The sequence below is a fragment of the Staurois parvus genome, unplaced genomic scaffold, assembly GCF_062004578.1.
Source record: "Staurois parvus isolate SC_StPar_1 unplaced genomic scaffold, SC_StPar_1.0 ptg000647l, whole genome shotgun sequence".
NCBI classification, from domain to species: Eukaryota; Metazoa; Chordata; class Amphibia; order Anura; family Ranidae; genus Staurois; species Staurois parvus.
In genome coordinates this window covers 1,792,773-1,808,042 of record NW_028318443.1, presented here as the reverse complement: position 1 = coordinate 1,808,042, position 15,270 = coordinate 1,792,773, and the positions used below count along the sequence as shown (strand labels likewise).

General features: G+C 41.4%; 1 protein-coding gene across 1 annotated transcript; it reads right to left on the bottom strand.

The window, feature by feature from the left end:
- Nucleotides 1-2,306: 2,306 nt before the first annotated feature.
- LOC149448967 (extracellular calcium-sensing receptor-like) lies at nt 2,307-15,174 on the bottom strand. The gene is made up of 6 exons (XM_089694019.1): nt 14,948-15,174; nt 13,803-14,094; nt 11,036-11,863; nt 8,474-8,698; nt 6,166-6,289; nt 2,307-3,205 (listed from the first exon to the last, which is right to left on the bottom strand). Exons 1-6 carry the CDS (start codon nt 15,172-15,174, stop codon nt 2,307-2,309), a joined length of 2,595 nt encoding a protein of 864 aa, XP_089550145.1.
- Between the last annotated feature and the right edge of the window lie 96 nt (nt 15,175-15,270).

The window sequence follows — 15,270 nt, the reverse complement described above, 5'->3', positions numbered from 1 at the left end:
TCCATCACCCTATAGGTGGGTAGGGTAAGGCTTTACACCCAACTCCGGACTTCATACAGAATGGTTTAACCACATGCCACCCAGCAGCTGTAGAAATACATTGGCAGGGCGACACGGCTGGGCAAAACCACGTTTTAAAACATGTGTTTTCAAAACAGGTAGGGGGCACGAGCGGGGCGTGCCACCGCCCTACCTGTCCCGCCGATCACGGCCGCGGATGTTAGCCGCCGGGTCACTGCCGGTCATTACCGGTTGTGTCCCGGCGATTAGCGGCAAGCACTGACAGAGAGCACAGCTGCAGTAGCTCTGTCAGTTCCCTGTCAGCTCCTGACATGCTGACACTGAGAGAAGAGTTTATCTCTCCCAATCAGCTTGTCCCTGTGCAGTACACACCCCCGCCCCCTAGTAAAACACTCCCCTCACACAGTTAACCCTTTCACTGAATAATAAACGTAACCCCTTCCTCCCCAGTGCCATTAGTACAGTGTCAGTGTTTTTTTTTTGCACTGATCACTGTATTGGTTTCACTGGGGATTTCAGTGACCCCAAGTCAGTTCCCCCCAGTGTTAGAATGTCCGCCGCAGTCCCGCAGTCCCTCCATAAGTCGCTGATTGCTGCCATAAGTCACTGATCGCCGCCATAAGTCGCTGATCGCCGCCATTATTAGTATAAAAAAAATTTAAAAATCCCAGTATCTTTCCCGCCATTTGTAAATGCTATAACTTTCACGTAAACCAATTAATTTACACGTATCGGGTTTTTTTTTTTAGCAAAGACATGTCGCAGAATGCATTTTGGCAGAAATTTCTGACAAAATTTGATTTTTAAATTTTTTTTTACTGGACATGTTTTATAGCAAAAAGTCCAAAATATTGTTTTTTTTCCTCAAAATTGTCAGCCTTTTTTTTTTATAGCACAAAAAATAAAAACGCACAGGCGATCAAATACCACCGAAAGAAAGCTCAATTTGTGGGAAAAAAAGGATGTAAATTTCATTTATGTACCGTATTGCATGACCGCGCAATTGTCCGTTAAACTATCGCAGCACTGTATAGCAGAAAAATGGCGTAAATTGCAGTATTTATATCATAGTTTGTAGACACTATAACTTCCACACAAAGCAATCAATATACACTTATTGGGATTTTTTTTACCAAAAACATGGAGCAGAATACATTTTGGCCTAAATTTATAACCAACTTTGAGTTTACTATATATTATTTATAGCTGAAAGTAAAAAATATTGTTTTTCTTCAAAATTTTTGGTCTTTTTTTGTTTATAGCGTGAAAAATAAAAAGCGCACAGGTGATCAAATTCCACCGAAAAAAAGCTCTATTTGTGTGAAAAAAAGGACGTAAATTTCATTTGGGTGCAGCATTGCATGACAGCGCAATTATCAGTTGAATTAGTGCAACGCCGAGTAGCAAAAAGAGGCCTGGTCATTAAGGGGGGTAAATCCTCTGGAGGGCAAGTGGTTAAGAAGCTCACAGATACACTCCCAGATTATATTATAGGTCCACAAACCTAAAAATGACAACAATCTGGGGATTTTTTCCTGACCTCCTGGTTTCTGCCAGGGTGTCATTGGAAGGAATTACACTCCATAAATGCTTTCAGTGGAAGGAAATATGCTTTATTGGTGCTGACAATGGGAGGAATTGTGCCTCATCCCATCGCTACTAATCTGTTCTCCAGGTGAGAAATCCTTACAAAAATTTGAGATGCCCATAGTACATATCTTACAGTATACTATATTTGTGGGTTGACTTGAAGTTACTTGGACTTGGGGATTTGTCCTCATAGGCTCCGTTTAAACGGTTCAGATCTGCAAAGCATTTTCAGAAAACTCCTTTCTTGTATTTAGAAGCTCATAGTTTATTTATTGCTTAAAAGATAAGTACGGTCAAAGCTTGTTGACCAAACTTCTCATGTAGGTCACAGGAGTGCAGTGAGCTAAAGTCTGCTGTCAGCTGACATCCCAGACCTGCTCCAATCTCTGAGAGAATCCTGACAGTAATGTCAGGATCCACCCAGATCTCTGACTGGCAGCTGACTTAGCCTCTCAGTGCACTGCTGAAAGCCTAAGCCAGCTGCTCCAGTCCGTTCCAAATCCTGGCTCTTCAATGAGTACAGAGGGACAGAGCACAGATACAGCAGACCTGAACAATGAACCATCAGTGGTCAAGTGATCATTTATGGGGCTTAGAGGCAGCGGGGGACACCTTGCAGCATCTGACTGATACTGTATCAGGTAAGTAAGTATGTGTGTTTAGTTATTTATTTTTTTCAATCTTACACTTCACCTTTATGCTTTCTTCATGATATATCCCCTACGGTTCATGTCAGGTTTGAACCAAAGGATAAAACATTTAGGTAAAAACATACATAGTACAAGAGCCCAACTGGAGGCTAAGATGGCAAAGATCTCCATGGCCACAGTGTACTTTCCCTGGGCACTGAGAGATGCTGGGACATAAGATATCCAAACACTGAGAAAGGCCAACATGCTGAATGTAATAAACTGGGCCTCATTGAAACTGTCAGGGAGTCTTCGTGCCAGGAAGGCAACAACAAAACTAATGGTGGCCAGAAGAAAAAGGTAACCCAACATGCTCCAGAAAGCAATGTATGACCCTTCATTGCACTCAACAATGATCACATCAGGTTTGACGTGAATATTGTACTGGGGGTATGGAGGAAACATAGACAACCAAGTGAGGCACAAAAGAAATTGTAAAAAAGTACATGAAAAAACAATCACATAGGATATTGTGGGTTTGGTCCATTTCCTTAGATTGCTGCCAGGTCTTGTAGCCATGAAAGCCAAAACCACCACAATGGTTTTGGCCAAAATGCAAGAGATGCACTGAGCGAAAATCAACCCAAAGGCAACCTGGCGCAAAAGACATTTCTTGAAGTCTGGATAGCCAATGAAAGACAACGAGCAAATAAAACATAGAGACAGCGACACCAACAGAAGGCAACTCAGGTAATAATTATTTGCTTTCACTATGGGAGTTGTTTTAAACTTAACATAGAAATGTAAAATAACCACAGGGAGTGAAAAGGAAAGGAGAGCAGTAGAGGTCAATGTTGTTCCCAAAGCGTCTTCATATGACAGATACTCTATGGGCTTCTGGAGGCACTTGTTCTTGTCTGCGTTCGGCCACTGATCCCATGGGCACTGAATGCAATCAATGGAATCTGGAACAGAAAACATGTCTTACAATCCAATTCATGTTTCTGAAAACAGGGTGGTGGAGATAATTGTACACAAATAAGAATTCCCGAAAAGATCTTGACCCAATTAAAAAACTCAACATTGTTTTTAAAAAAGGGGTGCTGTTGATAAAACTCCGGGCCCATTTACACTGAGTTATCAAAAATGAGTGCATTATAGCGTGTGATAATGCATGCTTTCCTGCGTTGTAGTGCCATTCATGTGTAGTATCATGCCGCAATCAACGACCATGCATAGTAGTGCATATTTATTGTTATAAGAAAATGGGTCACATTTGAATTTTGGCCCATTATGGTGCATTGGCAGCCCATTCATTTAAATGGGCTGCATTAACCCCCTGGTGGTATTCCCGAGTGTAGCCCGGGGTAAACTTTCAGTACCAGAAGCGGTAACCCCCCCGAGCTACACTCGGGAATACTCTGCAGCGTTGCTCCGGGATCCCTCCAGCACTTACCTTGTCCTGCGCTCCTGCGATGTCCCCCCTGCAGCGTCCCCGGCCATCTCCTCCAGCGGATGCCGGCATCTGTCTTCTGGGTTCCAGTCCCTGTGAGCGCCGGGACGTACGGGGACGGAACGGCGGTAAATTTAAAAATTTTAAAAGGGACATTCACTAAATACACTAAAATCACATAGTATAACATTCCTGTATCAAACCATTTCACATACATTTTGTCCCGAGTGCTTTGTCCGGCGCCCTGCCTGCATTTTTACTGTTCTTTCTGCCTGGAAACTGAGAAACGTCCATGGCGTCCAAAAAGCGTCCCTTTAGGTCAAAAGCGGTTTTAGACCGGCTAGAGAACAGCGATAGTAAATCAGAACCACTTGCAGAATTGAGTGATAATGATTCGTGGGGGAAATTCCTCATCAGACACTGAAAACGATTCTGCGACTTTGCTCAGCGATGTGCGAACTTGGCGCTATATTTCACATTTCAGTGTTTTTGGTTTTTTACATTATTGAATTAAATTTATTATTATATTATTATTTTTAGGATTTTTTTATATTATAATTTATGATTTCGTGTTTCAAATTTTATCATACCCGGGATGTTTACTAGACTCTTGTTCGGACAGATTTCAGTGAGTTATTCCTAAAAATTACAGCCTACAATTAAAAAAACAACATATTTCCATGCTAAAAAATGTACCGCTTTGAGCACAGAAATACTGACATAATCAGACCTCTAGGGAGGCTAACACAATGCATGTTAACGTATGACATAAAGATAGCTAATACATGTGCAGTAATGCACCGCAAATAAGTCGCGGGGGCCCGAAATGTAACCAACTGCATTTTATCCATTTATTTCGTACTAAGAAATTGTGTGTTTCTTGGGGAAGAAACTGATGGTTGTAATCCTCTGTAAGTTTTTGAAAAATATATTGGATTCAAATAAATGAATTCAAGTGTATCTCTAGACTAGTGTTTCTCAACCTTTTTTCAGTCAAATCACCCTTAAAAATGATGGACAGTCCCGAGGCACCCTTAAAAATGATGGACAGTCCCGAGGCACCCTTTAAAATTTCAGACAGTCTTAAGGCACCCCATTCTAAAATATGAAAAACTATTCTAATAGTTTTATATAACGCAGCAACATCCACACATGTAGGACACCCAACATTAGAGGAGATTTATTCTTCCAAAGCAAATACACTTTTGCACACTGGTACTGACTAGTATTCCAATGTTTCTCCTCTCCCTCAGTTTTTCTCCATCACTGAGCTAATGGGACCCCAGCACTGATGGAGAGGGGTAGGGGAGGGTCATACAAGGATGCTGTGCAGGCAGCTGACATCCTCCTTATCAACTGATGATGTCATTGGTTGTCAGGACGCCGGTGGCTAGAAGGTCATAATGGTGCACAATGAAAACCTGTGGCTTTGTGTAACTAAAAGGCAGGCTTGTTCCACCCGCTGGCTTGTATACAAGTTTTGGGCAATTTTTAGACATTTTGCCAAGGCACGCCTGAAGAAACCTAAAGGCACCCCAGGGTACCTGGGCTCCCTGGTTGAGAAAGGCTGGTCTAGCCCACAGGTGTCAAACTGGTGGCCCTCCAGCTGTTGCCAAACTACAAGTCCCATGAGGCATTGCAAGATTGACAGTTACAAGCATGACTGCCAAAGGCAGAGGCATGATGGGACTTTTACTTTGGCAACATCTGGAGGGCCACCAGTTTGACACCCCTGCCCTAGACAAAACATTTTTTTATATATGGTAGAGAACAGCTAAATAATTGGACAGGTTTTTACTGTTGACTGAAAGTGATGGAAAAAAAATGGTTACTGTCATTGGAACTAGAAGTCAGGAAACATTTTCAGTCAAGATATCTGTTATGGTGGCAGTTGTGCAAGACAACTGTCCCCTGACTTTGGGGGGATTTACACCCACTTCCTGCTGTGCGGACGAAACAGGAAATGGAAAATTTTCTCAATGAGATATGGACAAAAAAAACTGAAAAAGGTTGTAAACATTCCTGGATTTATCTAAAATGAGGAAAGAAACCATTTTGGCTTAAATGCTGATTTGCATTATGCTATTACATACATATACAGTGAAGGAAATGCGTATTTGATCCCCTGCTGACTTTGAATGTTTGCCCACTCACAAAGAAATGATCGGTCTAAAAATCGAATGTTCGGTGTATTGCATCAATTAGAGACAGAATAGCAACAACAAATTCAGCAGAAATGCATGTCTAACAAATGATGACTGATCTGCATGTTCATGAGGGAAATAAGTATTTGATCCCCTATCATTCAGCAGGATTTCTGGCTACCAGGTGTCTTTCATACAGGTAACAAGATGAGATTAGAAGCAGGGAGTGATCATTTCTTTGTGAGTGGGCAAACATTCAAAATCAGCCGGGGATCAAATACGCATTTCCTTCACAGTACAGTATTTGTTCACCTTCATTTGGACTCACCAGTATGGTTGGAGATCTCTCCATGAGAACATGGGATGCATTGAAAGCAGCACATAGGTTGTCCTTTGATAGTTGCTCTCCGGAATCCTGCAGGACAGCTCTCACTGCATACTGAAGTAGGTGGCTGTAAAATACGTATACCAGTATCAATGTTATAAGAATTTCATCCTTCTGACTTTGTTTTATATTTTTATTATTTGTGGCAGGTGGCTTTTTTTATTTTACTAAACTACTGTAGCGCTAGCATCAAAGGGACTCTTAACCGTCCACAGGTTCTTTCTCTAACCAGTGCAGGCAGCCAGGCACACTTCTGTATCTCTTCCATATAGACTCAATAAACAGTCCGGGGGTGTCTTTTTTAAGTTTATTGCTAGATAAGTGATAATCTGGAAGGATAATGGGGTATGAGATACTCTAAAACACTTGATGTATAAATTGCAGATGCCTCTTCTCTTTCTCCATCCCCATCCCCATCTCCATCTCCATCCCCATCCCCATCTCCATCTCCATCGGGCAGCACAGTGGCTAAATGGTTAGCCCTTCCTCCTAGCACTACTAGGGCCGTTGGTTTGAATCCCAACCACGGCACCACCTGCCTGGAGTTTGCATGTTCTCCCTGTGCCTGCAAGGGTTTCCTCTGGGTACTCTGGTTTCCTCCTACACTCCAAAGACATGCTGCTAGGTTAATTGGCTCCTGTCTAAATTGTCCCTAGTATGTGTATGTATGAATGTGAGTTAGGGACCTTAGATTGTACACCCCTTAAGGGTTAGGGACCTTAGATTGTACACCCCTTGAGGGTTAGGGACCTTAGATTGTACACCCCTTGAGGGTTAGGGACCTTAGATTGTACGCCCCTTGAGGGTTAGGGACCTTAGATTGTACGCCCCTTGAGGGTTAGGGACCTTAGATTGTACTCCCCTTGAGGGTTAGGGACCTTAGATTGTATGCCCCTTGAGGGTTAGGGACCTTAGATTGTACGCCCCTTGAGGGTTAGGGACCTTAGATTGTACTCCCCTTGAGGGTTAGGGACCTTAGATTGTACACCCCTTGAGGGTTAGGGACCTTAGATTGTACTCCCCTTGAGGGTTAGGGACCTTAGATTGTACGCCCCTTGAGGGTTAGGGACCTTAGATTGTACGCCCCTTGAGGGTTAGGGACCTTAGATTGTACACCCCTTGAGGGTTAGGGACCTTAGATTGTACACCCCTTGAGGGTTAGGGACTGATGTGAATGTATAATATATATGTAAAGTGCTGTGTAAATTGACGGCGCTATATAAGTACCTGAAATAATAATAATCTCTAATCAGCAGAAATACTATGTCCTCTCCCAGCTGGGAACCAGGAGGGATTGCTGGACACGTTTAGCTGAAATGGTCTAACTTCTAGTAGCTGCAAGAACAGATACTGCACACAGGGATTTGTCTTTACTCACAGATCCTGGTGAAAGATCAGTCCAGAGATACGACCTCCAACAAAGTAGCCCAGCTTCCAGTCCATGAAGGGGGAAATCCAGAGGCAAACAGTCCCCCTTCCCTTGAGCTCCTGGATCCATCCCCACAAGGGGAAAGAAGAACCAACTATCAAGTGTTCCAGCCTATTTAACAGTAACCCAGCCACCTTCTGGGAACACCTCCCCAGGCATTGGCTAGGCCCTGCTAAATATTCAGGCAGGGAATTTTAGTCCTCCGGCCCCAAGCTCTAGGAGCTTCTTTTAGAGGTGGGGGAAGTATTCAAACTTCCAGACTGTGAATCCCCGAGCAGACTGTACTGAACAATTACTGCTTCTGTGACTACGGCCAGATCCAACACTAAATTTATCTAACAGCCTAGCTATGAGGATGCTATGCTACTAGACTTTTTTTATTACTAAAATACAAAATAGTAGTTTCTCTAACCATGTGATGCAAATGTATATGAAGTATAGGTTATCATGACCACAGAAATTCCAAAACAATGACATCAATTTGCAGAATGTACAACGGGTCCATTCAGTCGTATCTGACTTTCGTCATGTTATGGGTCAGCTCTCTTGGCTCCATGTCTGATACATTGGAAAGCTTTTTTCTGTAGAAGTTTCTTGGCAATTTTTCACAAGGTGGTCTTCAGGTCTCTCCTCAACCCTCCTCAATTGCTCAGCTTGGGGCTGTCAAATGCTGTGCCGTACAATATCATAGTGCAGGGGTTTTGTTTGTTTGTTTTGCCCCCCATCTCCCCACCCCCCTCCCCCACTGTCATAACAAAAATGGTCATCTCTATCAATAATTATTTTATCTTTTATTCTTTTTTGCTTTCTATCTGAGCTTACCGGCTGATTGTCAGTGGCCCACAGCAAGGAACTTGTGTTTATAGTAAAGACTTGGTTAGAAGTAGTAGTGTCATAACTGCCAATCTTCATATGATGTACTGCACCTTCTGGGCTCAACTGCCAGTTCACAATGTCATAAACTGCTGGTGGGTCTCCATTCTGGTCAAAGTAAAGTTCTCTGCCATTACTTAGCTTCACTCTCACATTCTTCATGTAGTGCAGGAGCTGTAGATTGGAGGATTAGTATTAGGTTAGAGCAGGGACGGACTGACAACACATGGGGCCTCCGCGCAATAGGGGATCATGGGGCCCCTGTGTCCTTGCGCAAACTCAAAAAAGCCTATGAAAAAGGTACCAGGGGCATCTCATGGGGCCCCCTACTGACCCCGGGCCCTAGGGCAGTGCCCGAGTTTTCAAATGGTCAGTCCACCCCTGGGTTAGAGCACATTGTACATCAGGATCATTTACATAAATTCATTTAATTACATTATCATTATTACTATTGTTATTATTAGCCCCTTCCCCGTCATTCCAGCATCCCTTTAAAAGGTTCTGAACACCCAAATGGCTTTTACAGAGGTCACATTATCAGGAGCTGCTTCCACCAGCTACCAGTCGTTAATGTGGAATGAGAGCAGTCTTTGATCGCTTGTTTTCTGAGCTGGGAGAATACAGTGAGCACTTTCTAGGCAAAGAATCATTGGGCTGCCCAGTGACAAATATGTGGGACATGTGGGCGCTAAAGCCCATCCTTTGTGGTCACTGCACATAGACAGTATGTTAAGCGGGCAGCAACACAATAATAATAATATTAATAACATTATCCCTTATTAATAAAGAGTTATTAAATCCCCCCAAATGTATGTTATCTAAAAATGGCATGCCAACTCTAGGTAAACCAAGTATATAGACGTAATACGGGAAATGGCATGCCAACTCTAGGTAAACCAAGTATATAGACGTAATACGGGAAATGGCATGCCAACTCTAGGTAGACCAAGTATATAGAGGTAATACAGAAGATGGCATGCCAACTCTAGGTAAACCAAGTATATAGAGGTAATACGGGAAATGGCATGCCAACTCTAGGTAAACCAAGTATATAGACGTAATACGGGAAATGGCATGCCAACTCTAGGTAAACCAAGTATATAGAGGTAATACGGGAAATGGCATGCCAACTCTAGGTAAACCAAGTATATAGACGTAATACGGGAAATGGCATGCCAACTCTAGGTAAACCAAGTATATAGAGGTAATACGGGAAGAAATGTATGTACCAGTCTGTCTATCTAATTGTCCTATACAATTAAAATGAACGAATTGAATGAAAGAAAAAAATTACCTAAAGCTGGACTTTAGGCAGATTTAAGAGATTACAATTATGGTATGCCATTAATATATTCTTAAAAAAAAAAAAAAAAAAATATATATATATATATATATATATATATATATATATATACATACCCACATGGAAGAAAAATATATTTTCAATATATTCTAAATATTCTTCAACATATATTCTTCAATAAATACATATATATATATATATATATATACACACTGTATGTTGAAATGCATTTTTATTACAAAATATATGAAAAATATTTTAAAAAATACATTTTCAAATACAAATATACTGTATGTCTTTATAAATACATTTAATATACATTTACATATATATGTAAAAATATATGTTAAAATGACTTTTTTATACATTAAAAAAATCTGAAGAATATAATTTAAAAATTTAGATGTTTAAAAATGTTTTTCATATATTTTGCAATATGCAAAAACACATTTCAATATGCAGTAAAAACAAAAATGCATTTCAACATACAGTATATATATATATATATATATATATATATTCTTAAAAAAAATTCTTCAATAAATATATATATATATATATATATATATTTTTTTTTTTTTTTTTTAATTGAAGAATAATTTGTGAAGAATATTTTTAGAATATATTTAAAATATATTTTTCTTCCATGTGGGTATATATATATATATACAGTATATACATACATATACACATATTATATACTTTTTTTTTTAAGAATATATTAATGGCATACCATAATTGTAATCTTTTAAATCTGCCTAAAGTCCAGCTTTATGTAATTTTTTTATGTGTGTGTGTGTGTATATATATATATATTTTTTTTTTTTTTTCGTTTTTGGTTTGTTTTTTTTTAATGTATTGAATACAGACAAAATTGTAGTATTTCAAATATTTGACTGTCAATATATTTATGAAGAATATTTTTAGAATACATTTCAAATATATTTTTCTTCCATGTGGGTATATATATATGTATATATATAATGTAAGGTAGGTGTTCAGCAAAGACTATGTGAATGCTTGAAACATCTAGTGGGTGAAACAGTCACTTACAGGTCCGCTGTGTAAAATCTGACATCACATAGAAGTCCTATCTCATTTTAGAGACATTTATCTGAATATCTGACAATGCATTGTCTTTGAATCTTCCTACATTCACTATTTCTCTAGTTATTCTCATGTGCATACAAGTTAAAATGCAATGCTACCTGCCAGGGTTTGAAACCAAAAATGTTTGCGCACTTCTTCAATGGGAACGGCCCTTTTCCATCCTTGCAGCGTTTTAAATCTTCCAAGGCTGTTGTAATTACATATACTGCCGTGTAGACATTATAGGTTGCTCGTAAGCTAGAGACATCATTAAAACTGTTTTTGATGCTTCTCAGGTCTTCCATACCTGTACAAGTATTTTTTGAAGTCTCCAAAGTCCAGGTAAAGTTTGCATCTATAAATTTGCAGTTGAATGCCTCCTCCCAAAACAACTTTACCCATTGACTCCCTAAGGTCGTGTATGGGTTGATGTTGTTCAGAAACTCTCCGAACTTCAAAATGGTTGCACTATAAAAAGCTAAGCCAATAGTGCCTGTAAGAAGCTTGGAAAATCGACCCTTTGAGAAAAGGCTGGACGTTGACCAAGCTTCACTGGCAACGAATATCTTCTCTGTAATGTTCCATTTTAACATTTCATCCAGGATAGGAAGAAGATTAATAGCTGGTGAGAAGACCACTATCACCTTAGCTGTAGACCTCTTAATGACTTCAACGATATGTGGGGCGTTGTGGTCAGGTTGGCTGGTAATAATGTTTTCAGAAAAGGCCACGCATGCTTTGGCTGTGACTAGTTCCTGTTTCACCAGCTGAATCCCCTGTTGACCATAATCATTGTCCACTGCCAATAACCCCACCCATGTCCATCCAAACTGCAACACCAACTGAGCAAGACCCCGAGATTGGAAGACGTCGCTGGAAACTGTCCTGAAGAAGGAAGGGAACTTAGTCCGGTCACTCAGTACAGGGCTTGTTGAGAAATGACTAATCTATTGAAAAAGATTGCAAATAAATATGATGACATTGAAATAATTATTTACTTATTGTATTTATTTATTATAAGTAATTTTATAGCGCTGTCAATTTGTGCAACGCTTTACATACATATTGTACATTCACACCAGTCTCTGCCCTTGAGGAGCTTACAATTTAAGGTCCCTAACTCACGTTTTAGGGCCAATTTAAACAGGATCCAATTAACCTACCAGCATGTCTTTGGAGTGTGAGAGGAAACTGGAATACCCATAGGAAACCCACGCAGGCACAGAGAGGACATGCTAACTCCAGGCAGGTAGAGCCGTGGCTGGGACTTGAACTGATGGCCCTAGCCACTGTGCTGCCCATAACTGTAGTTCCTGTATTTGTAAAGCAACAATAAGAAGCACTGAGCCTACAATCTAATGCCATCAGTGCAAGCTTCAGTAAATGCTAATGTCCCTGCCACACAAATTACTATTATTAAGGAATGAGTAAATTCATTTGAGCAAATAAGAGCTCCAAGGAATCCAGCCAACATGCTCTGGGTCAGAATTATTCTGGTACTAGTGGTTTGTTTTCTTTGGAAAACATGTTTCACCAGGGACGTAGATGGGGGGGGGTTAGGGGAGGTCTGAACCCCCAGAGCACCCTTTCCAAATGCCCAATTGGTCCCTACTGCTGCAAGTAGCCACACAACAGCTCAACAGCAATCAGATCTGTTGCAGGATACAGGCTGAGCGTCAGCGGTATCCACTGCCGTCAGCACTAGTGGTCCCCAGACTTCTCCCTCTTCCGTTCTTGCCCTCTTCCTTCTCTGAACGTTGGGGCCTTTGGGAGGGGCAAGCACGTGATTGGTCCTATCAGCCAATCACATTTGACCTGCCCCCAGGCCCCTACATTCAGAGAAGGAGGAGGACAAGGACAGAATTTTCTCCTCCAGGCCTACCTGCAAACAAGACACTGGGACACAGTTCTGTACAGACTTTCCGAGCTGACCAGCTGCACTGAGGGACTTAGGTGAGCTGAGTATCCTGCTGGTGGCAGTACCTGTAAAAAGGCCTTCCCACCTCACCCACACTACCTCACCTCCCCGCATACCATCTCACCTCCTCCCCATACTGCCTCACCTACCCCCCATACTGCCTCACCTATCCCTCATACCACCTTACCTGCCCCCCATACTGACTCACATACCCCTCATACCAACTCACCTTCCCTCTTTCAGGTTTAGCACCTCCCTCTATCCCTTTCTAATCACTGCACCTCCCTGTAACCCACCTAAACCCCCCAGGTTACAGCAACTCCCACTCACCTCCCCCTCATTCCACCTCTCTTCTACTCATCTAAACCTTTCTCCCCACCAAAGCACTTTTTCATACCTCATACTGCCAGGCTTGTTACACTGGAAATAGATAAGTCTGCCGACCCATTAGGAAACAATGCATTCCGTATGTGGTTGGTATCTTCTTTCATTTGTTAAAGTGGAATTCCTGCCTAACAATAACTATTCTAAATAATATCCCCTCCCACACTTACTATGGAACTCTGAACTCTGCATCACTTACTATTGACCCCTGAACTCTGTGTCCCTTTAAGCCATGGCCAATATTCAGCACAATGAGAACCACACCCAACAGTTGCTTTTCAACATGCAGGAGACTTATGATTTTGCACAGAGGCCCACTGGCAGCCCATTTTGTCTATCTCCCTTCCATTCCAGTACTGCAGCCTCCAAAAGACTCTTTAGCATCCGTGACACACGGTTGGAAGGTAGAGCCACAATGTTGGATGCTGAAGAACCTGGAACAGTGGGTAGGTTGGAGACAAAGACTGTCAGAGATATGAGAGTAATACCTCTTTTATTGCAGGTGAGGGCCATATGCATTTGGGTAGGGACCTGACAGACTCTCCAAGAAGGCTTTTGGTACAAAAAAATTAACTAATATATACCTGGGGATATCTGTACAAGCCCAGAATATGTGCTACAAGGATAGAATGCGTAGAAACAGATGGTCCAATCACAGCACTAAGAGGAACCTCCAGAGTACAACGATAGTTAGGGATGGAGTTGTGGTTTCCACTCAGTAATTCCAAGGTGCCCTGTAAGTCCTGGCGAAGTACGTCACAGGAATCATAAGCTTGAAATCCCAAGGTTAGATTTGACAGGATATCGGGATTGCTATTGATCTCTTCAACTGCGAAAATTATGGATTGAAGTTGCTGATAATTTTCAAAATGGAACCTTGAAAGGAAAAACTATACATGAAACCTGGAACTCCTGGAACTACTGCAAAGCAGCTATATACACATATTCAGGGCCACCATCAAGGCAGTAGAGGAAATAATCAAGTATGGCCTGGCAAATTTTTGTAAGTGCTTGTCAGCATTTGAAACAAATCCCAGTAGAATTATTGAGCTCACAGCAGTGGTATATCGTGTTTGAACCATGCTGCACCTCTATTCTTTTACTTGGCTCCATTGTGTGGCATGTAGGAAGAAGAAGAAGAGAGAACAAATAATGACTTAACATACGTGGTAATAATAATTTGTTTTTAACAATGCAATGCATTTTGGGGTCAAAGGGGTCTCCTTTATATACATTTCACTCTGCTGCCCAGGCCCCCCTGTTTGCGCCCACTCTGCAGTGATGCCGGCTTCTCTCCTCTCCTTTCCACCGACATCTACAAGCACACAATAGGATTCTTCAGAATGGAGAGTGGGGGAAGGGTCCAGTAAATGTGTCACATTTACCAGCCCCTTCCTTACCTGAATGAACACTTATCACTCACTGCATTCATTCATAACTGAAGCATAGTAAACTGTGTTTTTTTTTTGAGGGTGAATTGTCAGGTTGGCTGTATGGGGCCCTGTGATTTTTAACAGCAGCCTTGGTTCTGGGAAATCCAGTGTGTTCACTCCTTAACTGCATTGTAGTCTCTTCTTACTGCCTTTAGGTATGCCTTGAGCATGCAAGGATGAGCAAGCTGTGGTGACCAGGATGAAAATTACAGCCAATTAGCAGCTACAACATTACCATGGCATGAGCTCAAAAGCAAATATTGTATATGATAGGTCAACTTTTACTCTTTACTTACATTGTGCAGGTGGTTCTAGGTGGCCTTTCAGTGTAGTCAACTATCTGGTAGACCTTGTCAAGATGGAGAGGCAGCAACACTCCAATGATGATATCCCCTGGCTGTGTTACTCCCTCAAGCTGCGTTATATCCATTTGGCACCTCTGATCCGTAGAGTATAATACTAGAATTAAGCGAGGTAGAACGAGGATCCAGATGATGGCATATAGACTGAACATAGTATTCATGTCAGTTGAAGGACATCCCCTGTAAACATAATAATAGATTGATCATCCAAAGGGTCAGTTCACCTCAAGCATCTCCAAAGCAAGAACTTTTTTTTG